The following is a 26,533-nucleotide window of genomic DNA, read 5'->3' as shown; positions in this document are numbered from 1 at the left end:
AGCACAAGAAACAACAGGTGTTGACGAGGAACTGGAGACAGGGGAACCCTCTTACACTGTTGGTGGAATGCAAACTGATATAGCCCCTCTGGAAAATACTATGGAAGTTCCCCCAAAAGCTAAAAATAGAACAGCTCTACAATCCAGCAATTTCATTACCAGGTATTTATTTACCCAAAGGATACAAAAATACTAATTCAAAGAGATACATGAACCCTGATGTTTGTAGCAGCCTTATTAACAAGAGCCAAATTATGGAAACTGCCCACGTGTCCATTGACTGATGAATGGATAGGTATCTCTCTCTATATATGTACATATATTCCATTTTCTATATAATGGAATGTTAGCCATCAAGAGGAATGAAATCTTGCCATTTGCATTGATGTGGATGGAGCTGGAGAATGTTATGCTAAGTGAAAGAAGTCAGAGAAAGACAAATACCATGTGATTTACCCATATGTGGAATTTAAGAAACAGAACAAATGAACATGTGGGTGGGAAGGAAAGAGGCAAACTGAGAAAGAGATTCTTAATTACAGAGAACAAAGTGATGGTTACCAGAGCGGGGAGGGGCAGGGGTATAGGCTAAGTGAGTGATGAGCAACAAGGAGGTCATTTGTGATGAGCCCTGGGTGTTGAATGTAAGTGATGAATCACTGAATTCTACACCTGAAACTGATATTACATTGTTACCCAATGGAATCTAAATAAAAGCTTGGGGGTGGGGGTGGGAAAGGTAATGTAGTTAAGATCTTGAGCTATGAAGGCAAAGAAGGATTTGAGTGTTAAATTGAGGCACTCAATTTGTTCCTTTATCTGTGTGACGGAGCCCCTTTATCTGTAAAATAAACCACCACATGAGTTTGTTGGAAAAATTAAATGACATGATGCATGTAAAGTTCTCCGTAGAGCAGCTAACACATACCCAGTGCAGGAGAGAGATTTGTGTTATTCTTGAACACAACATAGACAGACACATCATACAAATGTGAATAGTGAACAGCGAGAGTCATCAATAAAGGTGATGTGAAGAAAGGCTTAACTCTACACCTGGTATGTCAACGTCAAGTTGGTTGGGGAAGCACAAAGTGCTAGGAGTTGACTCCCCAAAAAGGAGACTGGCCAAACTTTAATTTTTTTATGCAAGGTATGCACACATACCTGCCACCTATTTTCTTTCCACAAGACTGAATAAAGGATTCATTTGTCCCAGTAACCAAACAGTGGAGATAACTCATGTAACTCAGCCTTAGAAAGATGTGCTCGCTACCTTATCACCGTGATCAGTGCTTACTGACGGTCTACTAGCCAAGGCCTGTGGGCCACACTACACGGGATGCACTCTATACCTTTAAGAGTCGGGGCAGGTTTGGCACACTTCAGCTTCCAGGTTTATATGGGCAGGTGCGTACGTTTTTTTTCTTTTTTCTAATTTCATTGCTGCTTGTAAACTTACTGTTTCTCAGCTAAAAACATAAAATGATTTGATAAATGAATAAGTTAACTGATGAATGCTGCAGGCAACTCGTTTATTATTTATTTATTTATCTATCTATTTATTTATTTATTTATAAAAGATTTTATTTATGAGAGAGAGAGACACACACACAGAGACACAGGCTGATGGAGAAGCAGACTCTCTGCAGGGAGCCTGACGTGGGACTCGATCTCGAATCTCTAGGATCAGGCCCTAGGCTGAAGGCAGCGCTAAACTGCTGAGCCTCGTTTATTTATTTATTTATTTATTTATTTATTGCCCTCGTTTATTTTTTAAATTTTTAAAAAAGATTTAAAAAAATTATTTATTCGTGAGACACAAACACAGGCGGAAGGAGAAGTGGGCTCCCCACAGGGAGTCCCCTATGTGGGACTCGATCCCAGGACCCCGGGATCACAACCTGAGCCAAAGGCAGACACTCAAGCACTGAGTTACTCAGGGGCCCTAGAGGCAACTGATTTAAATGTGCTTTTTTCAATACTTTAGAAGGCCATGTGACTGAACTTATAATTTTTAAAAAATCCTCATGATCTGTCAACCTATGAAAAATAGTCAAATTGCCTTTGTCTTATACAAGAACTTATCTTTCTAGTTTTAAAATTTAAAATCCATGTTAATTCATCCATTATCACAGTTGTATATTTATTCATTTGCCAAATATTTATTGAATGTCCATGATGTTCCAGCACCTCTGTTGGGTGTTGGGAAACCGAGAACAAGAGGGACATGATTTCTACACTGGTGGAGCTTATAGTCTACTCACAGAAACCATAAATATTTATATAGACTGCACACACTAATATACACACACCCCTAAATCAATGGAATGCACGCTATAAAGAAATTACAGTGTGCAGTGACAGGATCTATCAAACAATTCCTAGGCAGCATATACAATAAGAGCAAGAATATAAAGAATGAATGAGGTGGAAAAAGTAAAACATTAGATCGGAGAAAATGAGGTGTTGTGATCATAGTCTTATTTCAGGAGCATGAGAGCAAAAGAGTTGCAGCTATATACAGGATGTACAATTAGGACAAAACTATGTATATACCTACTAGAAGCTAATATTTTAGAATAACCCAAAGCTAGAAAAGACAGACCTTGCCCTTACAGTGGCAGACAAAGCAGGTCAATAGCTAAGGGACCCATTCATCAAGACTGCAGTGAAGGTCAGAAACCACAGAGATGTCAAGGTCAGGCATATTTGTCCTTGAGCCAATATATATTTTTCTATAAATGAGAATTTGTAAATGTGGAGGAAATCAATGTTTAGCCCCCATCCTCTGTGGTCTGGTTGTGTTCATAGTTGTAATTAAATGTGATTAGCTAGATTTTGAAACCTAATTACCTACAGCCTACTTGGTGATTCTTTGCTAGACTGTGGCTGGGCTGATATGTCGTGCCTTGTGCCCCCCTTCATTCAATACTTGCTTGTTATGTGTCTATTTAAAGTTAAATTCTGGGGATAATACTAAACTGTATAAGGTACATGTTTCACCTTTAATGAATTTATAGTCTAATGACGTAGAAGAGATAAAAACATAACAATGGATAAACCTCAAAAAACTCATAAGGGCAATACTTCACAAAATGGATTTAAATTCAATAACCTGTTAGTAACTTTTCTTTACCTTCCCCCCTGCCCAAAGAAAAGAAAAGAAAAATCAATCTTACAAATGTTAATACAGAGAACTACCACAGAGGTAAAATAATATGGAGGGGGAAACATTTTGTTGGCGAAATTCTTTCTAGGCATTTTCTTAGTTTAGGAAATGTCTTCTTTAAAACATATGACGCTCATTTGCCCCTACACTCAGAACCCAGGAGGCAAGTGACAGAGAGGAATCTGACAAGACAGGGCATGAATTGTGTCATATTAATAATTCACTTCCACCTTGGGGAAGTATGTCGAAGTTAGAGTCCCATACTGTGAGTGCAAAATGATTTTCTTTAAACAAACAAATATATTTACACAAGATATTTAGTGAGGTGCACTGATTTTCCCTCTCTGGGAGTTTGTAATACCCTTATTATTCATTTAATTTTATCTGCATTTGATGTTAGCTCACATGCTAGGATCCAAAGGTAGGAGAGTGAATATGTGCAGAATTCCCAAGCATCCCATGGCATAGTGCTTTCAAACCTGGCTAACAAACTGCTTGATTTTTAGCAAAAACAAAATAACAACAACGAAAATCTATTCTTTCATCCTAAAAATAAAACTTGCTGGAAGAGTAATCAAGGAGAAGTGCATACCCGGCCTCTCAAGAGCTCATACGCCGTCACTCCCAGGGACCACCAGTCCACGGCAAAGGAATAGCCTGCTTCTCTCCTGGAGTTGAACATCTCAGGTGCTGAAAACACAGAAAAGTTAGGTCAGTTTTACTCCCTGAGACATTAACGAATCTCTGCTCCAGAAATATTCCTCCAAAGGCACATTACCAGGGTAAATAAAAGGAAGAAACACTGCTAGGGATGTTTATCACCCCTTGCTAGATTGCTCACAGCAGGCAAAAATGGCTAATTTTCTTGTCTCAGTGGCCTCATTCATCAGCCAACACACGGGCCTGCGCAGGCCTTGATGGGCAAATTCTTCTCTTATTTATATCACGTAACTATTAAAAACTGGATCCCGTAAGGTGTCAAAAGTTCAGCTGACCCTAAAGTCAAATGTGGGGGAAGTTGTTATTTGTTGTCTTGATTTGGAAGATTTATGCTAAAGGACTAAAATGTAGATTACTGCTGCAAACACTTAGAATTTGGTGCGAGGTACACTGGATTGGCTCTCCATCTCAGAGTCCCCTAGAAGACCCAAGAGCAGCATTTACAGCCCGCTCTTGGTGGTGAGAGAGAGAGAAGAGGAGAGAGTGGGCACTCTGAGAAAGGTGTCACAGCAGGTGGAGAAACTTACGCTTTGTAAGAGTTATTTGAAAGGACTCCAAGGGAAAGCAAAGCTACAGTCCATTTTGCCCCTGGAGGTGACCTCATAGTTATGTATTCTCCAAGCACTTTGATGCTTGGTGAACCTTCTTCATACTCTTCCAAAAATATACCTAACTCGTGAGGGGTAAGGCACAAAGCAAGGGCTGCACGCTCACCATTACAGTTCTAGTGTTTAATATTGAACCTGGCATTTAGAGTCACTCAGCAGAAATATGTTGAATAAATAAACAATGAGGAGTCAAGTAAACAAGCAGCGGTGACAATTATTAGCTCTGGAGCCACGCTGTCTGGGGGAAAATCCTGCCTTTACAGCTTATTCTGACCTTGAAAAAGTCAGCTGCTCGACTTGAGAATCTTCATCAGCAAGGTCAAAATAATAAGGCGATCTTTATAGAGGTGAGAAATTAAATGAGACAATGCATGCCAAAATCTCAGCTCCGTGCCTGGCACCTAGAAAGTGCTCCAAAAATTAGTCTCTGTTCTGGAGAAGCCAACACTCATAGGAAATTCTGTGTACAGCTTTTACTTGTCAAAAGCTATACACAGTTGACCCAAGCTTCTGACAGTAAGGTGTTGGCTCTGGAAAGGAAATTGGTGTGATGTGAGGCCTGCATGCAGGCTTACTACCTAGGATACTCAAGTCCCAAGTAAAATCCTGCTGACGACATCCAATCAGAGGTAGAATGTTGATAGCCCAAGGCCCAGGACTGACCCTGACCGCAAAAGCCTCATTCCCTAGTGATTTCATCTCTCGTGCATCACTGTGTCCTTTCTTTACATCATGGCTCCCCATGCAGTTTGGGAGATAATGGCCCTGACCCCATGGTACCCCCTAGACTGGATAGAAATGGGTTTTATTTCCACTTTCCCTTACCAGTACCCTGGGTGACAGGTGACAGGCAGCAGAGGATACCTAACATCTGGGTATTTTCAGTTTGAGAGTATTGTGAACAGTACAGTCATGAACACTTCTTAAAGTCCACACATCCACAGGGTGTGTTCCTGGAGGGGAGCTGCTGGGAAAAGGACGTGTGTCTAAACATATTCTGGGTAATGGCCAACTATTAATCCAAGTGGTAGTACCGATTAACACTGTGACCATAGTGTAACGGAGTTTCTTTTGCTCAGCCTCCTTACCCACACTTGGTGTTACCTGACCTTTTGAATTCTCCCAATATTGCAAATGTGCATTGATCTTTTATTGTGGTTTAAATTGGCATTCTCTTGATTACTAATAAGCTTGACTCCATTTTAATATGTCTATTGGCTATTTTGATTTTTTCCATCATTTGGTTTTCAGGTTTTTCTTTTTCTTTTTTTTTTTTATTTTTTATTTTTTTAATTTATGATAGTCACAGAGAGAGAGAGAGGCAGAGACACAGGCAGAGGGAGAAGCAGGCTCCATGCACCAGGAGCCCGATGTGGGATTCGATCCCGGGTCTCCAGGATTGCGCCCTGGGCCAAAGGCAGGTGCCGAACCGCTGCGCCACCCAGGGATCCCAGGTTTTTCTTTTTAAAAACGATTGTATTTATTTACTTATATGAGTTAGAGAGAGATCATGAGCAGGGTGAGGATGGGTAGAGGGAGAGGGAGAAGAAGACCCCCAGCTGAGCAGGGAGCCTGAAGATACCGGGCTTGCCCCCAGGACCTTGGGACCACAACCTGAGCTGAAAGCAGATTAACTGACTGAGCCACCCAGATGCCCCCGGTTTTCAGTTTTTAAAACACCTAGATAGTAAATTTTGAAAAAAAGATTTTATTTATTCATTTTGATGGAGGGGAGAGCAGAGGGGGAGGGAGAGGGAAACGCAGTTTCCATGCTGAGCACGAGCCTGAAGTGGGGCTCAATCTCAGACCCTGAGATCATGACCTGAGATGAAATTAAGAATCAAAAGCTCAGGGATCCCTGGGTGGCTCAGCGGTTTAGCACCTGCCTTCCACCCAGGGCATGATCCTGGAGTCCCGGGATCAAGTCCTGGATCAGGCTCCCTGCATGGAACCTGCTTCTCCCTCTGCCTGTGTCTCCCATGAATAAATAAATAAAATCTTAAAAAAAAAAATCAGAAGCTCTTTGAGACTGAGCCCCCAGGTGCCCCTAGATAGTAGCTTCTTGGTCAAGAAATTTAAAAAGGGCCCCAAACCTAATCCACAAATGTAATGCAATAGAAATAATTAATGAAGTTTACAAAAAAATCATAAATTTTAGCCTCCAGAAAAAAAATCTATGAATAATAAAAGTTTTCTGAAAAAGAATAAAGACATGGACTTGCATCCTATGTATAGGATTAAGTAATATTATATTATATAGTTATAATAATTAAATTATATTATAAAATTATAATAATTAAGATTTGAAAACCACAGAATGTATGTGCTAGTATATAAGGATATTTAGTTTATGATGAACATATTATAAATCAACATGGAACAGGTCTTGTTTGGTATGTTATCTCAAAACATTTATTTAATGATATAACAAAAAATAAGGTCAGATCCTTATGTCATATCTTCATTCCAATTACGTATCTTATATGTAATTGGAATAAGAAGAAAATGAAACTATAACAGTAATAAAAATATTAGGTAACCATATCCAAAATCTGAGATAAGAAGGTCTTACTAAGAATAGCATCAAAGGTAGAAACTATAGGAGTGCCTAGGGGTGCAGTGGTTGAGCAACTGACTCTTGGTTACGGCTCAGGTCAGGATCTCAGGGTCATGGAATCGAGCACTGCATCGGGCTTTGTGCTCATTGTGGCGTCTGCCGGAAACTGTCTCTCCTTCTCCTTCTCCTCCAGCGCCCCCTCCAATGCTCTCTCTTCCTCTCTCAAATTAATTAATTAATTAATGAAAAAAATTAAAAAATAATGAAGAGGGTAGAAACTATAAAAAAGACTAATAGTGTGATGTTAGAAAAATAGTTCTTTATATTAAAAATGCCATAAGAACAACAGCAAACTAAAAGGTAGGAAATCAGGACGCCTGGGTGGCTCAGTGGTTGAGCGTCTGCCTTTGGCTCAGGGCGTGATCCCAGAGTCCTGGGATTGAGTCCCATGTCGGGCTCCCTGCATGGAGCCTGTTCCTCCCTCTGCCTGTGTCTCTGCCTCTCTCTCTCTCTCTCTCTCTCTGTCTCTCATGAATAAATCAATAGAATCTTTAAAAAAAAATAAGAGGTAGGAAATCATATTCTCATATTTATAACATATATGATACACTATCATATTCCAAATATATAAGGGTCTATAATTTTTTATATAATCAATAAGAAATATCAGGATAGGATAAAAATATTAACACCCTAATAGGAAATGAGCAAAGAACATGCACAATTTACCTAAAAAGTCAGGGAATTGCAGTATTAGTATCCTAATGAGGGACTGTTTTAAATGATCTTTTCAGGAAGATTAAAGATATTCATTGTGCAGCCCTGCTGAGAATGCAGGGAAGTAAATATTCTGACACTTCGAGAATGAATGAGCAGAAATCAATGCGGACATTCAGGAGGAGAACACATGAACACTTAAGTGTCCACCGACCAGGAATTCTTGGAATGGGAATTTATCTCAAAGATAAACAAGTCGCAGGACCTATTTCTGCTAACAGGAGTTTCATTACAGACTTATCTATATTTCAACGTGAGAAACAACCTAAGGTTCAATAATAAAGAACTGGTTAATTTGATGCAGTCCTCTAATTCTGTGGTGCATGGTCATCAAAAATGATAGTTACCTACACTGGCGTGGGAAAATTAGCAGAGTATCAGTTGCCAAGACCAAGGCTCTGGAGCCAGAGAGAAACGAGGTGCAATTCTGGCTGGATGAGCCTGTAGACTGGAGGCAGAGAGGAGCCACAGGACAGCAGAGTGTTCAGGAGCCGGGGCTCTGTATCCCTCGCTTCACCTGGGGCAAAGCGCTTCATTCCTCAGCTGGTGTGTTTCAAGTGGGACTAACAATAGTAACAGCCTCATGGAAGTTTTAGTCTCAATGATGTAATGCACACCCTCAGAACGATGCTTGGCACGTAGGAAGAGCTCAGTCAGTGTTAGCCATTGTCCCTTCATCATCCTCACCATCGACCTCACCATCATCCTCACCATCAGCACTATGGCTCGAGATTTAAAAAAAATTTTTTTTAATAAGATTGCATTTATTTTTGGGAGAGAGAGAGCATGACCAAGGGGGAGGGTCAGAGGGTGAGGGAGAAGTAGGCTCCCAGCTGAGCAGGAAGTCCCACATGGGGCTTGATCCCAATTAACTCCAAGATCATGACCTGAGCTGAAGGCAGATGCTTAACCGACTGAGCCACCCAGGCGCCCCTTGAGATGTTTTTAGACTTGGGTTTAACTTTGTGCTCTACCAATGTGATTATGATCTTGTCACGTTTTCCCTAGGCCTGATTCTTTTTTTTACTCTATGAAATCAGAATAATAGTAAAACCTCTTTCATAGGGTTGTTTTGAGAATTTAATGGTTTAATAAATGTCAAAAGCTTAGCAGAGTGTTTGGGCCGTAATAAATGCTCATTGTATGATGTCTATTGTTATTACATTATAAAGTGAAAATTTAGGTCATAAAAATTTAGTATGATCCAACTTTTTTTTTTTTTTAAGATTTTACTTATTTATTCATGAGAGACACAGAGGCAGAAACACAGGCAGGCAGAAGGAGAAGCAGGCTGCCTCCGAGGAGCCTGATGCAGGACTTGATCCCGGGACCCCAGGATCACACCCTGAGCCAAAGGCAGATGCTCAACCACTGAGCCACCCAGGTGTCCCAGTATGATCCAACTTAAAAAAAAAATGTATGTGTGTTTGTGTGTGCACAGAAAAAAAGGTCTGGAAGGAAACCATAAATATCTACAAGTGGAGGAATTAACTTAATTTCCTTTTGCTTATCAGCATTTTACACATTTTCCATAGTGAGTTTGCTTTGTTTTTAATTGGGAAGAGAAAACTGTTTTCATTGGTTAAGCTCTAAGTGATCTGGATTATATTCCCAGGGAGGCAGGAGTGAGGGGAGGGAGGAGGGAGCTGAAAGGAGATGGTTCAGAGGCTGCCGACTGCTCATCCCCACCTGTCCAGAGCCAAGAACCTGCTGTAGGACATGCTCAGCACCTCACCTTAGTAGATGTTGTATATTCCTGTCACCGTCAGTATTTCATCCTAGTTTTCCTTCTTTCTTCTTAAAATAATTTTTCTTTCCAGGGCACCCAGATGGCTCCCTCAGTTAAGCATCTGAGTCTTGTTTCTGGCTCAGGTCAGGACTCAGGGTCCTGAGATCAAGTCCTGTGTCTGGCTCGGTACCCAGTGGGGCATCTGCTTGGGACTCTTTCTCCCCCTCTGCCCCCACCCCCCAACTCACACATATGCATGCGCAGGTGCTCTCTCTCTCTCTCTCTCAAAATCTTTTTTAAAAAGAATATTTTTCTTTCTATAACTGCTAATTAGTATCCCACAGGAGCACTACAAAATGGGTGCTAGTGAATGTCTGTTACATAGATTTTGCCAAGTTATTTGGAACGTAATTTTTAAAAAGAAAAAAAACCAGACTTCTACCCATGACACCTCTTAGAAAGACTCTTACCGAAAAATCAAAGGCAAAGGCAACCTTTGGATACAGAGTTAAGGGATGACAGATACTCATACTGAAGCAAGAAACATTTCTAACAGGTTGGCTTTACCTAAATTGACTGACAATTTTTTAAGGACCACAAGTAATTTCTAAACAATTGCTCCCTTATCTCTCTTTCAGGAAAAAGCTGGACTTTCTGAAGTCAGACAGAATTTACTTTAAATTTAAGCTTTTTCAATTTTTAGCCATGTGATCTTGGGCAAATTACTTAGCTTCTTATTTCCTCATTGTAAAATGGTGCTAATTACAGTGTGCCTCATGGAGTTGCTGAGAAAAAACAAATGAGTAAGTGAGCGTTAAACATTTAACATGTTGTCTGGCCCATAGAAAGCTTTCAATAAATATTAGTAATTGTTAATTATAAGGGTGAAGGTGGAGAAACGTAGAGAACCTTGAACGCCTTCCAATTTCCTAGCTCCGTGTTGCGAAAGGACTCGAAATGCCAAATTTGAGGAGAATTAAATTCTACGGATATTGTATTTAAAAATCACTGGGGAGAGAAAAGAAGGGTAGCCTCCCTTTACTCCTCTCACCATGGAAACCAGGCCTAGAAAACCCAGATGCACATTCTGATTTGGCTCGGAGAAAATAGCCCTTAATATGGAAACCCAAGAAACCTGCAGAATAAATTCATCAGACCAGCAGGCTCAGACATTCCCTTTTATCATCTGAGTACTGTGAGTTTGAGGCAGAAAATAGGCTGAATTAGATGTGTCCATTATTTTAGAAGTGACAAAGGAGATTTCTTCCCCCGCACTGGTAATAGGAAGCCAGGAAATTTGTAGTTGTTCAAATATCATCTAAAATAAGACTCATTTTTTTTCCCATAGAGGATTTCTTCCTCTCAGAAAGTGGGGTGGCCCCACATGTAGGCGTTTTCTTTTCCTCTCTCTAGTTATATGAGGAAGAGAATGACATATTAAAAGAAGTGGCTTTGCTCTTACCCTTGATTTCAAGTTCGAGGATCTTGCTCATAAATTACTCTGACCATATCTAGTCAGAACCATTCATTGTGCCTCCCTAATTCCACTGGCTTAACCAGTGACATTATATGCTTCAAACATCTCAACTAATTAGGGTAGAGGCAGAAATAGGTTCTTTTCTTCCGTCATCTGCCAACAACTATTCAGTGTCTTGTTTCCCATTTGTGTTGGGTAGAGGACTCCCTTAATGATAGTTCATAGTCTCTTGCTTCATACATTTCAATCCTTTTTTGCCCATTAAAACGTCCACAGCAGATACTTTAAAATTCAGTTCTACAAATTTAAAGACTCCTATCTGATCCAGAGCTCTCCTATACCTCGCGGCTAGATTCACCACCCCGGTGTGGAGATAGCCAACCTGGTTGTCATATCCCTTCTCCCTTTTCCTAGAAAGTACCATCTGTTTTAGGACATGGAAGAGGGAGAGGGGAGGCAGAGGGATCCTAACAGAAACGCCCTGCCCCTGCCCCGGGGTGATCTCTCTTCAGTCGCTTATAGGAGCTGATGTAGCTCCTCATCTGTGGCAGAGCTTCTCAACCCCGGCCGCAGGGCCGAATTACCTGAAAAGCTTTTAAAGCACCTTATGCTTGGGATAGCAGAGGGATCACCTCTGGGATGCTGTTATAGTTGAGCTCAATTGTTGGAATGGGTGGTGTTTCCCGGAAGCCACGCTGAGAGGAATGACCCTCCCTCCAGGCTACCCCAGGGGTCCCTAATAAGCTGGACCGTACCCTCTGGCTAACCCACACCAGTCACCCCAACACATACACTCATACACTGCTGTCTCCTAATGGTACCATCCCCAGGAAGACTTCACTCCCAACTCATCAACCCCCCATGGACAACTCGGGCCCTGTGAGACCAGGACCAGTCGGCACGAGCCATGCCGAACCAGACATTGACCGAGCATGGAAAGCCAGGTCGCTCCTCTCACAGTCACCCACAGACGTTCCAGATAATTCTCTTGAGATCTGACTCACCTGTCCTGGCTGGGGAGCGCGCAGGAGTCCCTCTTGCTGAATACCTTTGGGGAAAGTGCAGCCGTTCTCTCTTTACATTTCTGGGGCAGGTGGGAGGCAAGGCTGGTCCTGCCTCCAACAAAAGCCCTTAGAATTTGCAGTAACTTGTGAGTGTCGTTAATGCAAGTAAATGTGAGACCTCCTTGACAGTTGTGGCACCTAGCCCTTATCTTTTTTTTTTTTTTCCTTTATCCTTTTAGTCACCCTCTGGGTGTCTTTTGAACCTTCAGGCACAATCCAGTTAGTTCCCCATCTTTAGCAGGGAGAACCACAGGGTTGTCCCGGTGCTAAGGCTAAGGGTAAGGGGGCATCTGGGAGGCGCTGCGGGAACTTTGCCGCCCGATGCGGGTGATGCGGGGTCACGGAAGTGATGGGGACGGTGATACTCGTGTCCCTTATCACCATCTGATGTATTACTGTGCCTTACTTCGATTCTATTCTGTAGGAAGATTTTATTTATTTATTTGAGAGCGAGCTTGCGAGGGGGAGGAGGTGCAGAGAGGGACGGAGAGGAGCGCGCAGGCTCCGCGCTGAAGGCGCCCGACGCGGGGCTCGATCTCCTGACCTGGGATCGGGACCTGAGCCTAGACCAAGGGCCGGACCCCCAAGGGACGGCGCCCCACCCCAGGGGCCCCGGGTTCCATTGCTTGGGGCGCCTGCCAGCGGAAGGTGCGCCCCCTGAGCTGCAGACCCTGGGCGTTCGCTCCCTCCCGGGGCGCCCCCCCACCCCCGGCCGGGGCGCCCCCCCACCCCCGGCCGGGGCGCGTGGCTCGGGGCGCCGGCGGGGACAGGGCCGCGCGCACGGAGGGGCAGCCGTACCCATGTAAGGCCGGGTGCCCGCCACGGTGGTGAGCCGCGCCTCCCGGGGCAGCGTCGCCGCGATGTTGAAGTCCGCGATGTGCACGTGCCCTGCGAGACAAAAGCACCACAGCCACGCTCAGTCCGGCCCAGCGCTCCAGTGCCCGGGCCGCGAGGCCCCCCGCCGGCAGCTCCGCAGCCCCCAGCCCCGGGGCACACCTGCCCAGCGGAGCGCGGGAGCCGTTGCACCCCCGCGGCTCAAGCTCAGAAAGCGGTGCCCGCCTGGTTAAGGACGCGCTGCCCTGGGAAGTCGGCTTACGATCTGCTGTTGGCCGCGTCTCGGGTGGTTAGCACCTGCGGGCATCAGGAGGGAGCCCCGAAGAGCTAGTCTAGGCGTCAGATTGCCAAGCGTTTTTCCAAGTGTCTCATATGGGATTTTTTTTTTTTCCCAGAGAGAAATACTGTTACTGTAACGCTGACACAAGTGTGGATACATGTATTTATTTCTTTGCCAAGCGAGAGTCCCTTTTCCTCCTGTTTCATCCAATTTCTCCCAAAATATCATTAGTATTTTTTGTCTGCTAGTTTAGGTTGTCCTCTATCTACCCCCAGCAAAATAATGTATTAGGGGAAGGCTGGGCCAAGTAAGTCAAGTTTTATTTATAAAGATGCTGTATAATGAGCCCTGGGCAGCAAGCCAAGAGATCTGAGCTCTGCCCTGAACTCTGCCCCTCATGTATCATAGACTGTCAGTCCCTTTTCTATGTTGAAACCAAGTTTCTTTTTGTAAAAAAAAAAAAAGAAGAAGAAGAAGAAAGAAAAAGAAAGAAAGAAAGAAAGAAAGAAGAAAGAAAGAGAAAGAGAAAGAAAGAAAAAGAAAAGAAAAGAAAGAAAGAGAAAGAAAGAAAGAAGAAAGAAAGAAAAGAAAAGAAAAAAGGAAAGAAAAAAAGAAAAGAAAAGAAAAAAGAGGTGGACTAGATCATCTCTAGGGTGCCTCTCAGCTCTGACACTCCTGACTACAGAGCGTGGGTCTAAGGCCTCATTTCTGCAAGGAGCACAGCCTCCGGTGTTAGGGTCCTTGCATTTCCATCTAGAAGGAGGAAGAGGGCAGCAGCAGCAGCTCAGGCTCACAGCCTATTACGCTGTTGGCACAAAATGCATACGCTTTCAGAAGACCTTGAAGCGCTGGCATTTCCATTTACATGCTCTGTGGTTTGGAGGAGACGCGGCTGTAATTGGAAGGGATGTCATCTGTTCCTTCCTCCGTGTCTCACAGTCCACACTCCCTCCACTGCCAAACCTCTCGATCTGCTCCCTGATAGCATCCAGCGTGCTGCTAAAGACAAACCTCGCTGCCTTTATTGCTGGGGTTTTGTTTTGTGCAAAAAAGTGTTTGGGGTCACTGATGTGTTGATATTTTAATAAAGAGTCCAGCTGAAAGTGAAGGTGTTCTTGCCTACATAATACCGACAGATGATTCTGAGAACTCTTCTATCATGTATATAGGTTGCCTCGGCTTTTTGTTTCTTTGTCCCCCTGAGTCATGCTCAAATGGTTCACTGAATCAAATTAGGTCAGCCTGGAGACTTTGTAGTTAAGAAGAGCTTGTTCTCTGGAGTCAGCCGGCCTGGCTTCAAGTCCAAGTTCGACCACTAACTGGCTGTGCTACCTTAAAAGGTAACACCTTCTCTGTAAAGTTGGGATGGTAACAGGAATTTTCTCATGAGTTTATTGGGAAGATCAAATAAAATAATACTGTGGAAGAACTCAGCATCTGGAAGGAAGAAGGTGTCCAACTGTTGCTGTTTCTCATGACTAGAGACCCCAGTGCCATTTTGCCCGACATACATGCCTCAACTTCACCCTGCTGAGACTCTGGTAGCAGTGGCATGGTGGGAGAGCCAGGTGTCTATGTTAGAGACAACCAGAAACTCCACAGGTGATTCAGATGAGCAGCCAGGCATGTGACCCACGACTTTAGTCTGAGTGGACACCTTGAGCCCACTCAGTCCTGAGATTATCCTTGCTCTTGTAGAAATAAAAGGTAGAGGATGTTTTAGAGTCACCAGGTTGAAAGCGTGCTCCTCCCACTGGCAGCACCAGCATCACCTAGGAACTTGTTAGAAACGCAAATATCTGAGAACGACCCCCAGCCTGCTGAATTAGAAGCTGAGGGTAGGGGGAGTCCCATGTTTAAATAAGCCTCCCAGGTGATTCTGATTCTCAGTAAATTTTGAGACTACTCTTAAAATAAGACCTGGGTTGGTAGGAAATCCTGACCCAGTAACTACTCATTATATTATCTTTTGAATTTGGTTGAAAGAATATTGAATTTTATCGTTCAGTGGTATTTAGATGTGTTTGATTAATCGCCATTTTCAAACAGGTGAGTCTAGTGAAACAGTCCCTTTAATAGAAAAGTTGTTTGTGGTTAATCTCACAGGGCTCAGAGGTAGCAGAGTAGGGATTAGAATTGAGAATTTGGTCTAGGACCCCTTTATTGAGTTACGAATTTCCTCCAAACTTTTTGTGCTTTATCACAAGACCAAAGAGCCAGATAAACTGAAACAAACACTTCCCGGTTGGCTCAGGGTTAGTCTCCCTGCCAGGGCGCACAGGATGGATGGGGAGAAATTGTTTGAGGGCCAGGATCTACTAGGGACCTTGAGTCCGGTGCTCTTGGCTGAACGACACAAGCAGGACTCCGCAGAGCTGGTCGGCACTGGCCCAAGATGCTACTGTACCTGGTGATCCCTCTGCCATGTTCTGTGCTGTGAAAATGAACCTCAGCGCTGGCTCACCAGGGACCTGCTGGTTCAGCCACCTGCTGGTTGAGGGACACGGGAACTGCGTTGGGAATGAGGGACCATCAGCCCAGGCCCTTACATAGAGTTTCTCAACCTCTTAGACTTGGTAATTCTTTGCCATGGGGGCTGTCCTATGCACTGTAGTAAGTTCAGTAGCAGCCCTAGCCTCTACCCGCTAGAGGCCAAAGGCACTTCCCACTCCTGGCTGGAATCCTTACCATGAAAAATGTCTCTAGACACTGCCAGATGTGCCCTCTGGGGACACGAAGTAGAGCAAAGCCATCCCCACTTAGAACCACTGCCTTAGCGTGGTTTAGTTTTTCAGGTACAAGGCTCAGAAGTTCCTGATTTAGTGCTTGGAAAAGCATTTTTGCCTTTTCACCTCTGTACCTTGAGAAACAGAAGCACATTAAAAATCTGAATTGATAGCACCGAGCCATTTAATTCAACTATCATTATTGTCATTACTTATACCGTTTTCTCACTATGTCTACACAGTACTCCAGGACGCCCTAACCAGTCAGTGGGTGTTGCCCCCAGCTTTCAAACATTTCTACTACCCAAAAATGTTGAGAGTGTGTGCCATATCTTCCTGAGACTCTTATTAAAGAGCGTAGACAGGTGTAGACTGGCACGGTCCCTCCGGCACATCCTTAGGTACTAGCCGAGACTTAGTGTATTTGGTTAATGGGGATAGGGTCCTGCTATTCTCATATATTCTCTCTCTCTCTCTCTCTCTCTCTCTCTCTCTCTCCATATATCTGTTATCTATATACCTATAGGTATTTAGGGATACATTAATCTTTAAAAAAAATTTATTTTGAGAGAGAGAGAGAGAGAGAGAGAGAAGAGAGTGTGGAGGGGAGGGGCAGAAGGAGAGAGAGTCTTAAGCAGACTCTGTGCTGCATGTTGAGCCTGATAGGGGCTCAATCCCCCGACCCTGAAATCATGACCTGAGCAGAAATCAAGAGCTGGACCCCCAACCAACTGTGCCATTCAGCACCCCTAGATAACTTTTTTCTTAAAGAAAAGATGCTTCCCACTTGATTTTTAGGCCGTTTTGGGACTCTGCAAGGAAGAAGCTGTTCGGGTAGCATGCTTAGTTCTTCCTCTTACCCCTAGACCGAGTTTTGCCTTTCTCTGTTTCCTGGGACCAGGGATGATATTAAGGAAACTAAATTATAGATGATGCCATAATTGTCATTTCCTCAGATATGCCAGGCAGACATTATTGTTCCTCTGGATGCAGCATTTATTTCCTGAATAATTTAAGACACAAAAATTTAGACACTATGGAATTGATAGAATTGGATGGGGGTACTTAAGTTGGTAGGATATGAAAATATCTATCAGGACGATTGATGAGCCATCCAAGAGCTAATGCCAGCTTGGGCTCTGAACTAGTGAATGAGACGTTTGGGGAGAACAGTAACAGGTATGGTCTAAATTAAAAACATTTTTTCAGTCAAGTTCTGAATGTTCATTGACACAGTGGAAAGATTCTCCACTTTACAAAGGGATTCAGTTCCTTTAAATATCAGTCTTTTCTGATGAATGCGAGGCAACATGAATCAGTAAGAATAAAACAAAGTTTCTTCCTGTAGCAGGATGGTGCTGAATTAAAATGTGAGCAGTGTGGTGTGATACACAGTTCACTTGGAGGAACAGGCGTAGGAGGCATGGCAAAGATAGGCAATTATCCTTCATGGTTGCTTAAAATCCCCGTGCAAAAGGCGCATGTGATGGCCCATCGGGGGTGAAACACTCTGAATGTGGACGGAGAGGACACATGAGGATTTCCAATAGGAGACATGGAAATCACACCAGAAGACATTCGAAAAGGCGTGCATTGATTTGGGGGTCAGTTGATTCTCACAGGAGCAGCTCTATAGAATGTGCTCCGGGCTGGAGGGTATCAGGAATGTATTCATTTAAGGGTGGTTCATCATGGTCCCTGCATAATGCCAGAAAGCCTTGGTTTCTCAGAATCTGAATAAACAGAGAGTAGATAACCTTAAAATATTTTCTTCAGAAGGGGGTTCCCAGGACAATGTTCAGAGAATACAGCTCTCTATCTTTTTTGGTTGTTTGCTTCTATCCCATTCATGTATCCATTCCTTTCCAAAACAATGCTTCTCTTATTTACTGCAGTGATTCTCAAGTAGAATGCAGGATGAAAAAATAATGCAAAAAAGACCTCTTAATTCATCATTGAAACCCAAAACCTTAAAGGGTTATTGTAAACATTTCACCAGGTGACAGGTGTAGATTGACACTGTCCCGACTGGGATGGTGGCTCACACAACCTAAGCAACAAAGCCTCAGCCCTTCCAAGACTAAAATGCCCCCAAAAGGGGGCTTAGCCCCCTGTGCATGGAGGGAAAAGCAGAACAGATTACTGAAGGCATAGGTGCCTAAGATTTAGTGCTACACAAAATTGCTCAGACACACTGACGTTTTGGCACATCCCTTCTGGAATCAAAATAATTCTTTAGAAAACACAGGTAAGGGCCCAGCTTTCACGGACCATCTGCTACAGACAGAGCCACATAGAACAAGATGCAGAAGCCTTAGCTTCCTTCTTGAAGGAAGAAAGCTACTGTACCTCATGGGATTATATGAATATTTAACTTTTGAGTGTGGCAGACACTGCGATCAGCATTTTTTAAATAGTATGCTAGTTCATTCTTAGAGTGACTCTAAGAATTAATTACTCTTTTGGTTCCTCAAAAAACTGAGATTCAGAGAAAGTTTAAACAGTCTGTGGAAACTCCCAGAGCTAGTGATGAGTGAGGGGGTGAACTGGGTTTTGAATTCAGATAATTAGACTCCGGAATCCATACTCTAACTACAATATTACACAATGATTCTTTCAAAAGAGTAGTTTCTAAGGGCAGGTAAACTTGAAGATTAATTGATTTCTGGACTATTCTCCTAATCTACAATCACCAAATTGACCAGAAAATGAGGAGGAGAAAGAAATCGAATGAGGGAGAATTGGATGACTTTATGGTAGAAATATGACTAAGCCAGGTTTGAGGCCCAAAATGAAAACACTGGTTTGAATGGGAAGTAAATCTTGAAAAGGTTGTGGTGAACAGGACCTACATGTCTCCATTCGGGGCCTCAACAGGTAGTAGTAGAGTGATATGCTGCACACAAAGGCAGCCAGAGAAGGGGGCAAGTGGGAACAGAACCCCAGATTGTGTTCTAGTGGACCAGTCATGTGCATTCATAAGGCTGGGCTGGGGAGACAGAGAACCTTTTTCTAAATTGTGCAGAGGTGGCCTCTGTGGATGAGGGGAGGCCCTCCCCACAACTGTGAAGCTCCACAGGGTTTATCTGTACCAGGCTGAGAGAGGCTCCTGCCTCTTATGTAAGGCAGGGACAGTCAGTGTTTTCATGAAAGTCACCTTCATGCCACATCTCACTATTGCTCACATTTTGGAGATTCCAAGAATCTGCTCCCAAAGGTCAGAAGCAGTAAAGGCAAGGAAGAAATGAAGCACTAGAAGAAAGTGGAAAAAATCTTTTAGACAGTCCATAAATAAATAATGACCCCAGGCTTCAAAATTAGAGGTCATACACAGAAGTGGTTTTTTTTTTGTTGTTGTTGTTTTGTTTTGTTTTTAGCCCTCTGAGCACAGGTGGGGTCTTGCACATCAGTTTTAAAATGCACGTAGGTAAATAAGTAATGAGCAGTGGCTGGTACTTGGAGTTGCAGTCCCACTGCAAGTTCCTTTTGTAAAAGTCAAATGAATAAGGAGCCCTGCTCATTTAGGACTCCCTCATCCAACAGCTTCTGAAACACAGAAGAAAGACCTTTGTGCCTATGGTCCACCCCGGTATACCAGTATATCCAAACATACATTAAAATAAACACTTGGAAAAAAAATAATAAACACTTGGAAGAGATGACACACATTAATCATTGCTGGCGAAAGCTGGCTCTCAGGATATCCTTAATCAGTGTCTCCTGGGCTTCGGGCATTCACGGATCACCTTCATGGTTCCTGCCAAATCCTTGTATCACTTCCCCACTTGGGTGCCTCATATACCATTGTCCACTCTCTCTTTTTCTTTAAAATGACTGGTTTTTTAAAATCTAAAAATCCTTGAGCAGAAAACTCGCTTGCTCTTCTGCAAATGTGAAACCAATTTTTCCCTCATAAGAAGAAAAGCATAAATGTAGGTGCAATGCGAACAAAATAGTGGCGCTCATCATTCAGTAGCTACTCTTGCCTGCCAAATGCTCTGAGCTTGAGGCCTTTTCTGTCTTTATAAAAAAAGAGATGATTTTTAGAAAGATATTAAGGCAAATTAGCACCAAAGAAACCTGTGATGGTTTTCTGGGAAAAAAATCAGAAGTGTAAGAAAATTGTAAAGGGAATGACTTTTCCATTATGTAAATGTTATCTAAGGGTTTTGGTGGGTACCATTCCCCTGATACAGTAATAATGTCCACCCACCCACCTTGTCCCTCCCACCCATCAAATCAAGTTTGAACATAGAACTCAACTGAATCAAGCAGGGCCTTTCCCGTGTGTAACACTCCTTTGCTGGGGATAATCCTTTTGTCCCACATCCTTTGTTTTATGTGCAAGTCACGTTGATTGTAAACAAATAATTTACTTACCATGTTCATCAAGCAAAATATTGTCAGGCTTCATATCCCTAGGGGAGTAAAAGGAAAAGAGAAAGTTGCTCATAATCAAACAAACAAGCAAACAGAGCTAAAGGATAAAAGTGGAAGCACACAAGAGCTCCAAGTTGGCTTGAAACAATGAGCTGGCCCTTCGTCATTCACGCTCTCATCCAGTTTCCATGGTGAATCTCTGACACGATTACAATTAAGATCCCCAATTTCTAGATCAGAAAATGGAGGCTTAAAGGGCCTCTGTTAGTAAAAGGAAGATCTGGGCTTTGAGATTGAGTCCTTGTCATCCAAAAGTTGACATTCTTTACTTCTGTAGCATCTGACATGTAAGCAGGTAACCTTAGCTTCTAGGGTCATAGGGGCAATTAAATTGCCATAGGTAGTAGTACTCAGTATCCTTTTCATCTTTGTCACTGGAATGAATGTCAAGACTCTAAAAAACAAGGAAAAAATGATCTAAGATAGGGTTATATTTTAAACTTGCAGAAATTAGAAGATGCTATAATGTCTCTCGTTACTTAATAAATATTATCGCTAGGGTAATTAAAGGAGTTGGACTCATCTTCCAGGCATTAGTGAGATCCTTAAATTCATAGGAGGAAACAGAACTCACCTTTTTCCAGTGAAGGGAGTAGTTTGATGGTAAATACTTAGAGGAGTGGCCCACGGTGTTTTCAAAGTCCTCATGACACAGTATTAGTGTAAGCCTCAATCAGAGAACAGCAGTGTAGTTTGTAAGGGCCCTTGCTCTTGCACTAGGGTTTTACTGCCTTTCCCTAATACACCATTATAGCCCTCCAACCTAAATTCACAAAAGCCATTAAAGATGAAATTCTGCAATAGGTTTTGAGGATGCATTTTCAGCCTAGTCAAGTGGCTTTTATGTCATTGAAATAAGACGACCTTGTCTTTGACAGACCAAGAATGTCAGGATCCTCTTTTCTTGACAATTTTAATGAATCATAAGCCCCTTAGTAACTACAAGCAGAACAAAGCATATGCCATACCAATGTGCAGGTGCATGTATGCATGAACTTTGAATATTTTCTTATTTCCTTTGTTAGGTTCCAAACATTAATTCTGGATTCAGAAGTCATCATCTGTATCTGTGACACATTTTTATCTGGTGCAGGGTACAACTGACTAAAAAGATGCATGTCATAGGGTTTCAAATTGCCTGTTTCTACGGCTAAACTCTCTTAGTATTGCAAACTCCACCCCAAACTCTTTTGAGATGGATTCTATTGTTTCAAGAATTATCAAGTCCAAACTCACTCATATGAAATAAAGTCCCTTTCATCATCTGGCTCCTGTGCTTCCTGCATCTCCTCACCTTCTGCTGATTCTTTGCCTCAATTAGAGCTCTTTTACCAAGGGACTCAGAAAAAGCAGATTCATCCCTCAACTCAAAGGTCTGAAACAACTTCCTGCAGGAAGCCTTCTCTGAATCTCCAGTTCTGAGTCCACGGCTCCTCCTATGTGCTTGGCATGGTATACTTCTTCCATCATAACATTTATCATGCTCATATTTCTTTTTCTCTAACTGGATCATAAACTCCTTGATGTCAGCGATGGTTTCTAGGTTAATGTCATATTCCATTACATAGGCTCACGGCGGCGCTTGGCAGGCAGTAAATGAATGACTAAATAATACCAGGAGAATGTCCAGTGCATTCAAGGAGGCTAATCCTAATGGTACATACCAGAGTACTAAGGACGCATCCTCAAATACTGTGCAATTCAAAGCTTAAGGTAAACCGGGTATTAGTTTCTTGCTACCTCTTTCACACCCTCACCCAGTGAGCAGCATCAGCAAAAAAGAGGCCCCATGGAGTTCTGTGGGGAGGGAAGACACTTGGGTATGACAAGATTAGCATAATGATTTCACTGCCTGAATTCATGAAGGCTTGGTGAGTAAGATGACTTGCTGTGGGTTTGACACTTTCAGACGTTTCTATGAAATCCTTGAGCATCATTTTTAAGTGTCAAAGCCACATCTCATTGTATCTACTACCTTTCCCAGAAACTACCTTGAAGCTTAAAGAATAATACAGAGATCAGAGATGTAACAGTTAGCTCATATGATTATTCCTACTTATATTCATTTATTCATTGAATACTTATCTATTTTGAGAAGCCACTGTGCTAGAATATAGGAAATAAAAAGATAAATGAGATCTAGTTGGCTCTGGGATGGAGAGGGTAGGAAAGGTTCATAAGGAACACTGCCAAAAGCTTTACAGTGTAAAAGGGGAGTGTTTACTACAAAATTCAGAGAAAACATATATGTGGAAAATGTAAGATAAGTATTTTAAAAGTTGGACTTTAAGAAAAAGATAAAGTGTATAGACACAGATTCTGAGTACATAGCTTCCCTGAAATGTGATGAGGTAACTTCTAAGTCACTACAGGGTAAACTTCAGCATGCTAACATTATTTATTCACATACCAGAAGACAGTGATAATAAACCCGGTGTACTATATTAAAATTCTGATAGGACAAGTTGATGTTTTCTAGTTTTGAAATTTAGCACCACTTCCTCAGCTCGGTAGCTTGGTCAACTAACACTAAGTATGAGGGAACTTATTCTAAGCTGTTTCTTTCATTTAAGGCGACCTCTACTATGGTTTAACTTGGTGGTTATGTTGAAAATCACCTAGGGGAGGGAGCTGTAAACAACCTTGGTTCCCTGACCTCATTCAGTCCTGTGGCAATCGGACTCTCTGTGGCCAGGCCTATGTGTCTGTCAAAACAAAACAAAACAAAACAAAAAAAAACCCCAGAAACTTCTAGGACTTTCTGATGTACAATCATGTTCAGAAATACCATCCAAGCATTGTCCACATCCAAAGATGTCAATCTGATTTTAAACTCTGAACCTCTTAAAAGCTTATCTATGAATGAAAAGGCATTGGAAAAGCACAACACTTAGCACTGTTGGCCAAGTTCTTTGGTTCAGATCTATATGGAGGACTCTAACAACTTCCTATCATCAGCGGGTCACTAATAAGTTCCTTCTCTCTTGTTATCCATAATTCGAGGCAATATAATGTCTGTGTGGTTGTTCCATCAAATCTCTTAGCCCGAATTAACCTCCAATCTTCTTTCCTTATATCTGATACCCGAAGAGTTTACTTGCTCCTATTTCCTAATCATTCCTTTGTTATTATAGCAGCCCACCCCTGACCAACCTGACCTTCTCTCCACTCCACTTCCCAAGCTGGTACACGTATCACCCTGAGACCATCAATTGTTGACTCTATCACTTTGTGTTTATGCATCAAAACCCTCACTAATATCCTTAATTCCCTTCCACAGCCACTGTTAACATCCCTTCTACAAATCTTTAATTTTCTTACTGCCTTCCATTGTTTTCGTCTATTAAAACCACACTATTGGTTAAACCCAACTCCCCAATTCTTCTCACCTACAGCCAAGCTCCTGAACTTTGTTGGAAACAGACATAGTAATATTAACCTCTCATTTGAATTCGTGGCCGCATATCTCAAGCCAGCACCAGTGTGCCAAGCCCTAGTGAGATACCTTCTCCAAGAGGAGCACATCACACTCTCCATTGCCCTCAGGCCTCTTTCACGTTCACTCTCACTTTCTCTCAGTTGATGACTGAACCTCCTTAGTTCACAAAGACAAGAGAACTATCTACCACTGAGTCTACAAACCATTTCACAAAGACAAGAGAGCTACCTACTATTAAGTCTACCAACCTCCCTATTTCTATATCCATACTCATAGCCTTACCACCAGTTATAATAAACGAAAAGTCCCCGCACCTACCTCCAGACAACTCTTCTCTTGCAGCTCTGGATCTCATCTTCTTTCACCTTCTCACAGATTTCTCTCAGCTAGGTATTCCTCCCTTCTCCTACACCTTTTTCTACCTCTCTTTAGGAAGTATGTTATGGTTGAGTCTCTTGGAAATACCTTCCTTGATGCATAACTACCTCCACTTATCATCCCATTTTCACTAATTTCCTTTGCAATAACAACTCTGGATTGAGTTGTTAATAGGTGAGAAATCAGAAACAGCATCTCCGTTCTCCTTTTCAGCCCATTCCAGCCAGGCTTCCATCTCTGCTACTTCCTGAAATTGCCCCTATTGGATACATCGATGACCTCCAGTTTGCCAAATCCCCTGGCTGCACTTTTATTTACCATGCTTTACTTCTCTGTGGATTGATCATTCCTTCTCTTCTGACATACTTTATTCTTGTGTTTTGCAAAAAGCCCCTTTCTACTGGTTTTCCTTCTGCCACAGAGATTCCTCCCCAGTCTTGTCTGCTGGTATCTTCTTGGTTCAACCTCTAAATGCTGATTCCCCAGAGCTTAGTCACATATACCGTTACTCTCACTTAAATTATTTCATTCAGTCCTGTGATTTAAAAAATTATATATATTTTAGAAATATAAATAAAAATATATACATATATGTATGTGTGTACACACCCACAGACACAGACACACACATATTTTGTCTCCATCCCTGACCCTGTAATTCTAGATTAATAATATGTCCAACTTCTTGCTTGATATTTCCATCCGTATGTCTAAGAGCCATGACAAATATGTTCTAAAGAGAAGCCTTGGCATTTATCCACCTCCCATACAGATACCCAAATCCTCTTCTTCCAGGATTCCTAGTACATAGCTTCATAATTCTCCCACTGTAAAAATTAAAATCTTGAGATTATTCTTTTTTATAAAAAAAGATTTTATTTATTTGACAGAGAAAGCAGAAGCAGGGAGAGTGGCAGAGGGAGAGGGAGAAGTAGGGAGAGGAAGAAGCAGGGAGCCTGGCCAAGGGCTGGATCCCAGGAGCCCGAGATGATGACCTGAGCCAAAGGTAGATCCTTCCCTGACTAAGCCACCCAGGTGCCCCTGAAAATCTCAAGATCATTCTTAATTCTTTTCTTTCTTTAATTCATAGTACTAGTCCTTCAACAACTCTTAATAGCTCCACCTTTGAAATAGAATTACTGAAAACAGTATGGTGGTCCCTCAAAAAAAATTGAACATGGAAATTAACACATGATTCCATGTTCTTTTTCTATGGGTATATACCCAAAACAATAGAAAAGCAAACATCTGAACAGATATTCATATATCCATGTTTATAGCAGCATTATTCACAGTGGTCAAGAAGTAGAAACAAACCAAATATCCAACAGTGGGGGAATGAATAAACAAAAGGTGGTGTATACATACAGTGGAATCCAGCTTTAAAAAGAAACAGGATTCTGATACAGCCTACACCATGGATACACCATTAGGACATTACACTAAGTGACATATGCTAGACTCCAAAGGACAAACATGATATACCACTTATATGAGGTATCAGTTGAAGTAATGCACTAGTACCTTCTTGCTTCTCCTACTGTCCCTCAACAATCCACTAGCCACATGGCCCTCAAAGTGGTGTTTTTCATTACACAATCTTCCCTGTCTAACATCCTTTGGCTCCCAATTCACATGAAATAAAAACCTAAATCATTTATTGCTGGCATCATATGCCCTTTACACTCTAGCCCTGCACAGCCCTGAGCTCCACACAATAGCACCCCGTCCCTGCCACACACCATGCTCCAGCCACACTGGTGTGCTTTCCCTCCTTTGCACAGATGGCTCCCTCAGACTGCAACCTCCTTTGCCTGCAATCCTGTTTTCTTAGACCTTTATTTGGCTCACTGCTTCCTATCATTTCAGATCTATGTTAAAACATCTCTTCCAAATTCTTTTCTGACCACTTGACCTAAAATAGCCTCCCCCACCATCCTTACCTCTTCACCTCCATCTTACATTCAGCACAGCTCTGAACGCTGTTTTCCTATTTATTTATTATTTTTCTACCCCACTGGAATATAAGTTCTCAGAGAAAGGAAATCTTTTCTGTATTGCTCAATGTTATAGCTCCTGGGCTCATAGAAGTGCCCAGAACAAAGCAAGGACTCAAGTAAATATTTGTCATAAAAATGAGTGAATCTGGTCCCTTGGCTTCTCAAACTTCTGGAATTAAAAGCCGTATATTTCTTTTTTCCTTAAGAAGAGCCAGGAAAAGGCAAAACAAAGAAAGTCCTCTCTCTATGCCTGATGCACTGTATTTACTGTTGGTCAACCAGAACATTGATCATCTTCATTAAACGTATGAGTGTATATTTAGAGCAAGAGTAAG

General features: G+C 42.3%; 1 protein-coding gene across 3 annotated transcripts in view; it reads right to left on the bottom strand.

Moving 5' to 3' along the window:
• Window positions 1-26,533, bottom strand: part of STK32A (serine/threonine kinase 32A) — a 130,330-nt gene that overhangs the window by 22,186 nt on the left and 81,611 nt on the right. For 2 of the 3 annotated variants that reach the window (XM_026018620.2, XM_026018628.2), the window contains exons 6-8: window positions 20,322-20,359; window positions 12,900-12,989; window positions 3,762-3,859 (exon numbers count right to left, since the gene is read on the bottom strand). In XM_026018620.2, the coding sequence (XP_025874405.1) occupies window positions 3,762-3,859; window positions 12,900-12,989; window positions 20,322-20,359 (226 nt within the window). The remainder of the gene's footprint in view (window positions 1-3,761; window positions 3,860-12,899; window positions 12,990-20,321; window positions 20,360-26,533) is intronic. The other variant, XM_026018634.2, reaches the window with a different exon arrangement.

The sequence above is a fragment of the Vulpes vulpes genome, chromosome 2 (assembly GCF_048418805.1).
Source record: "Vulpes vulpes isolate BD-2025 chromosome 2, VulVul3, whole genome shotgun sequence".
NCBI lineage: Eukaryota > Metazoa > Chordata > Mammalia > Carnivora > Canidae > Vulpes > Vulpes vulpes.
This window is presented reverse-complemented; position numbering and strand designations above follow the sequence as displayed.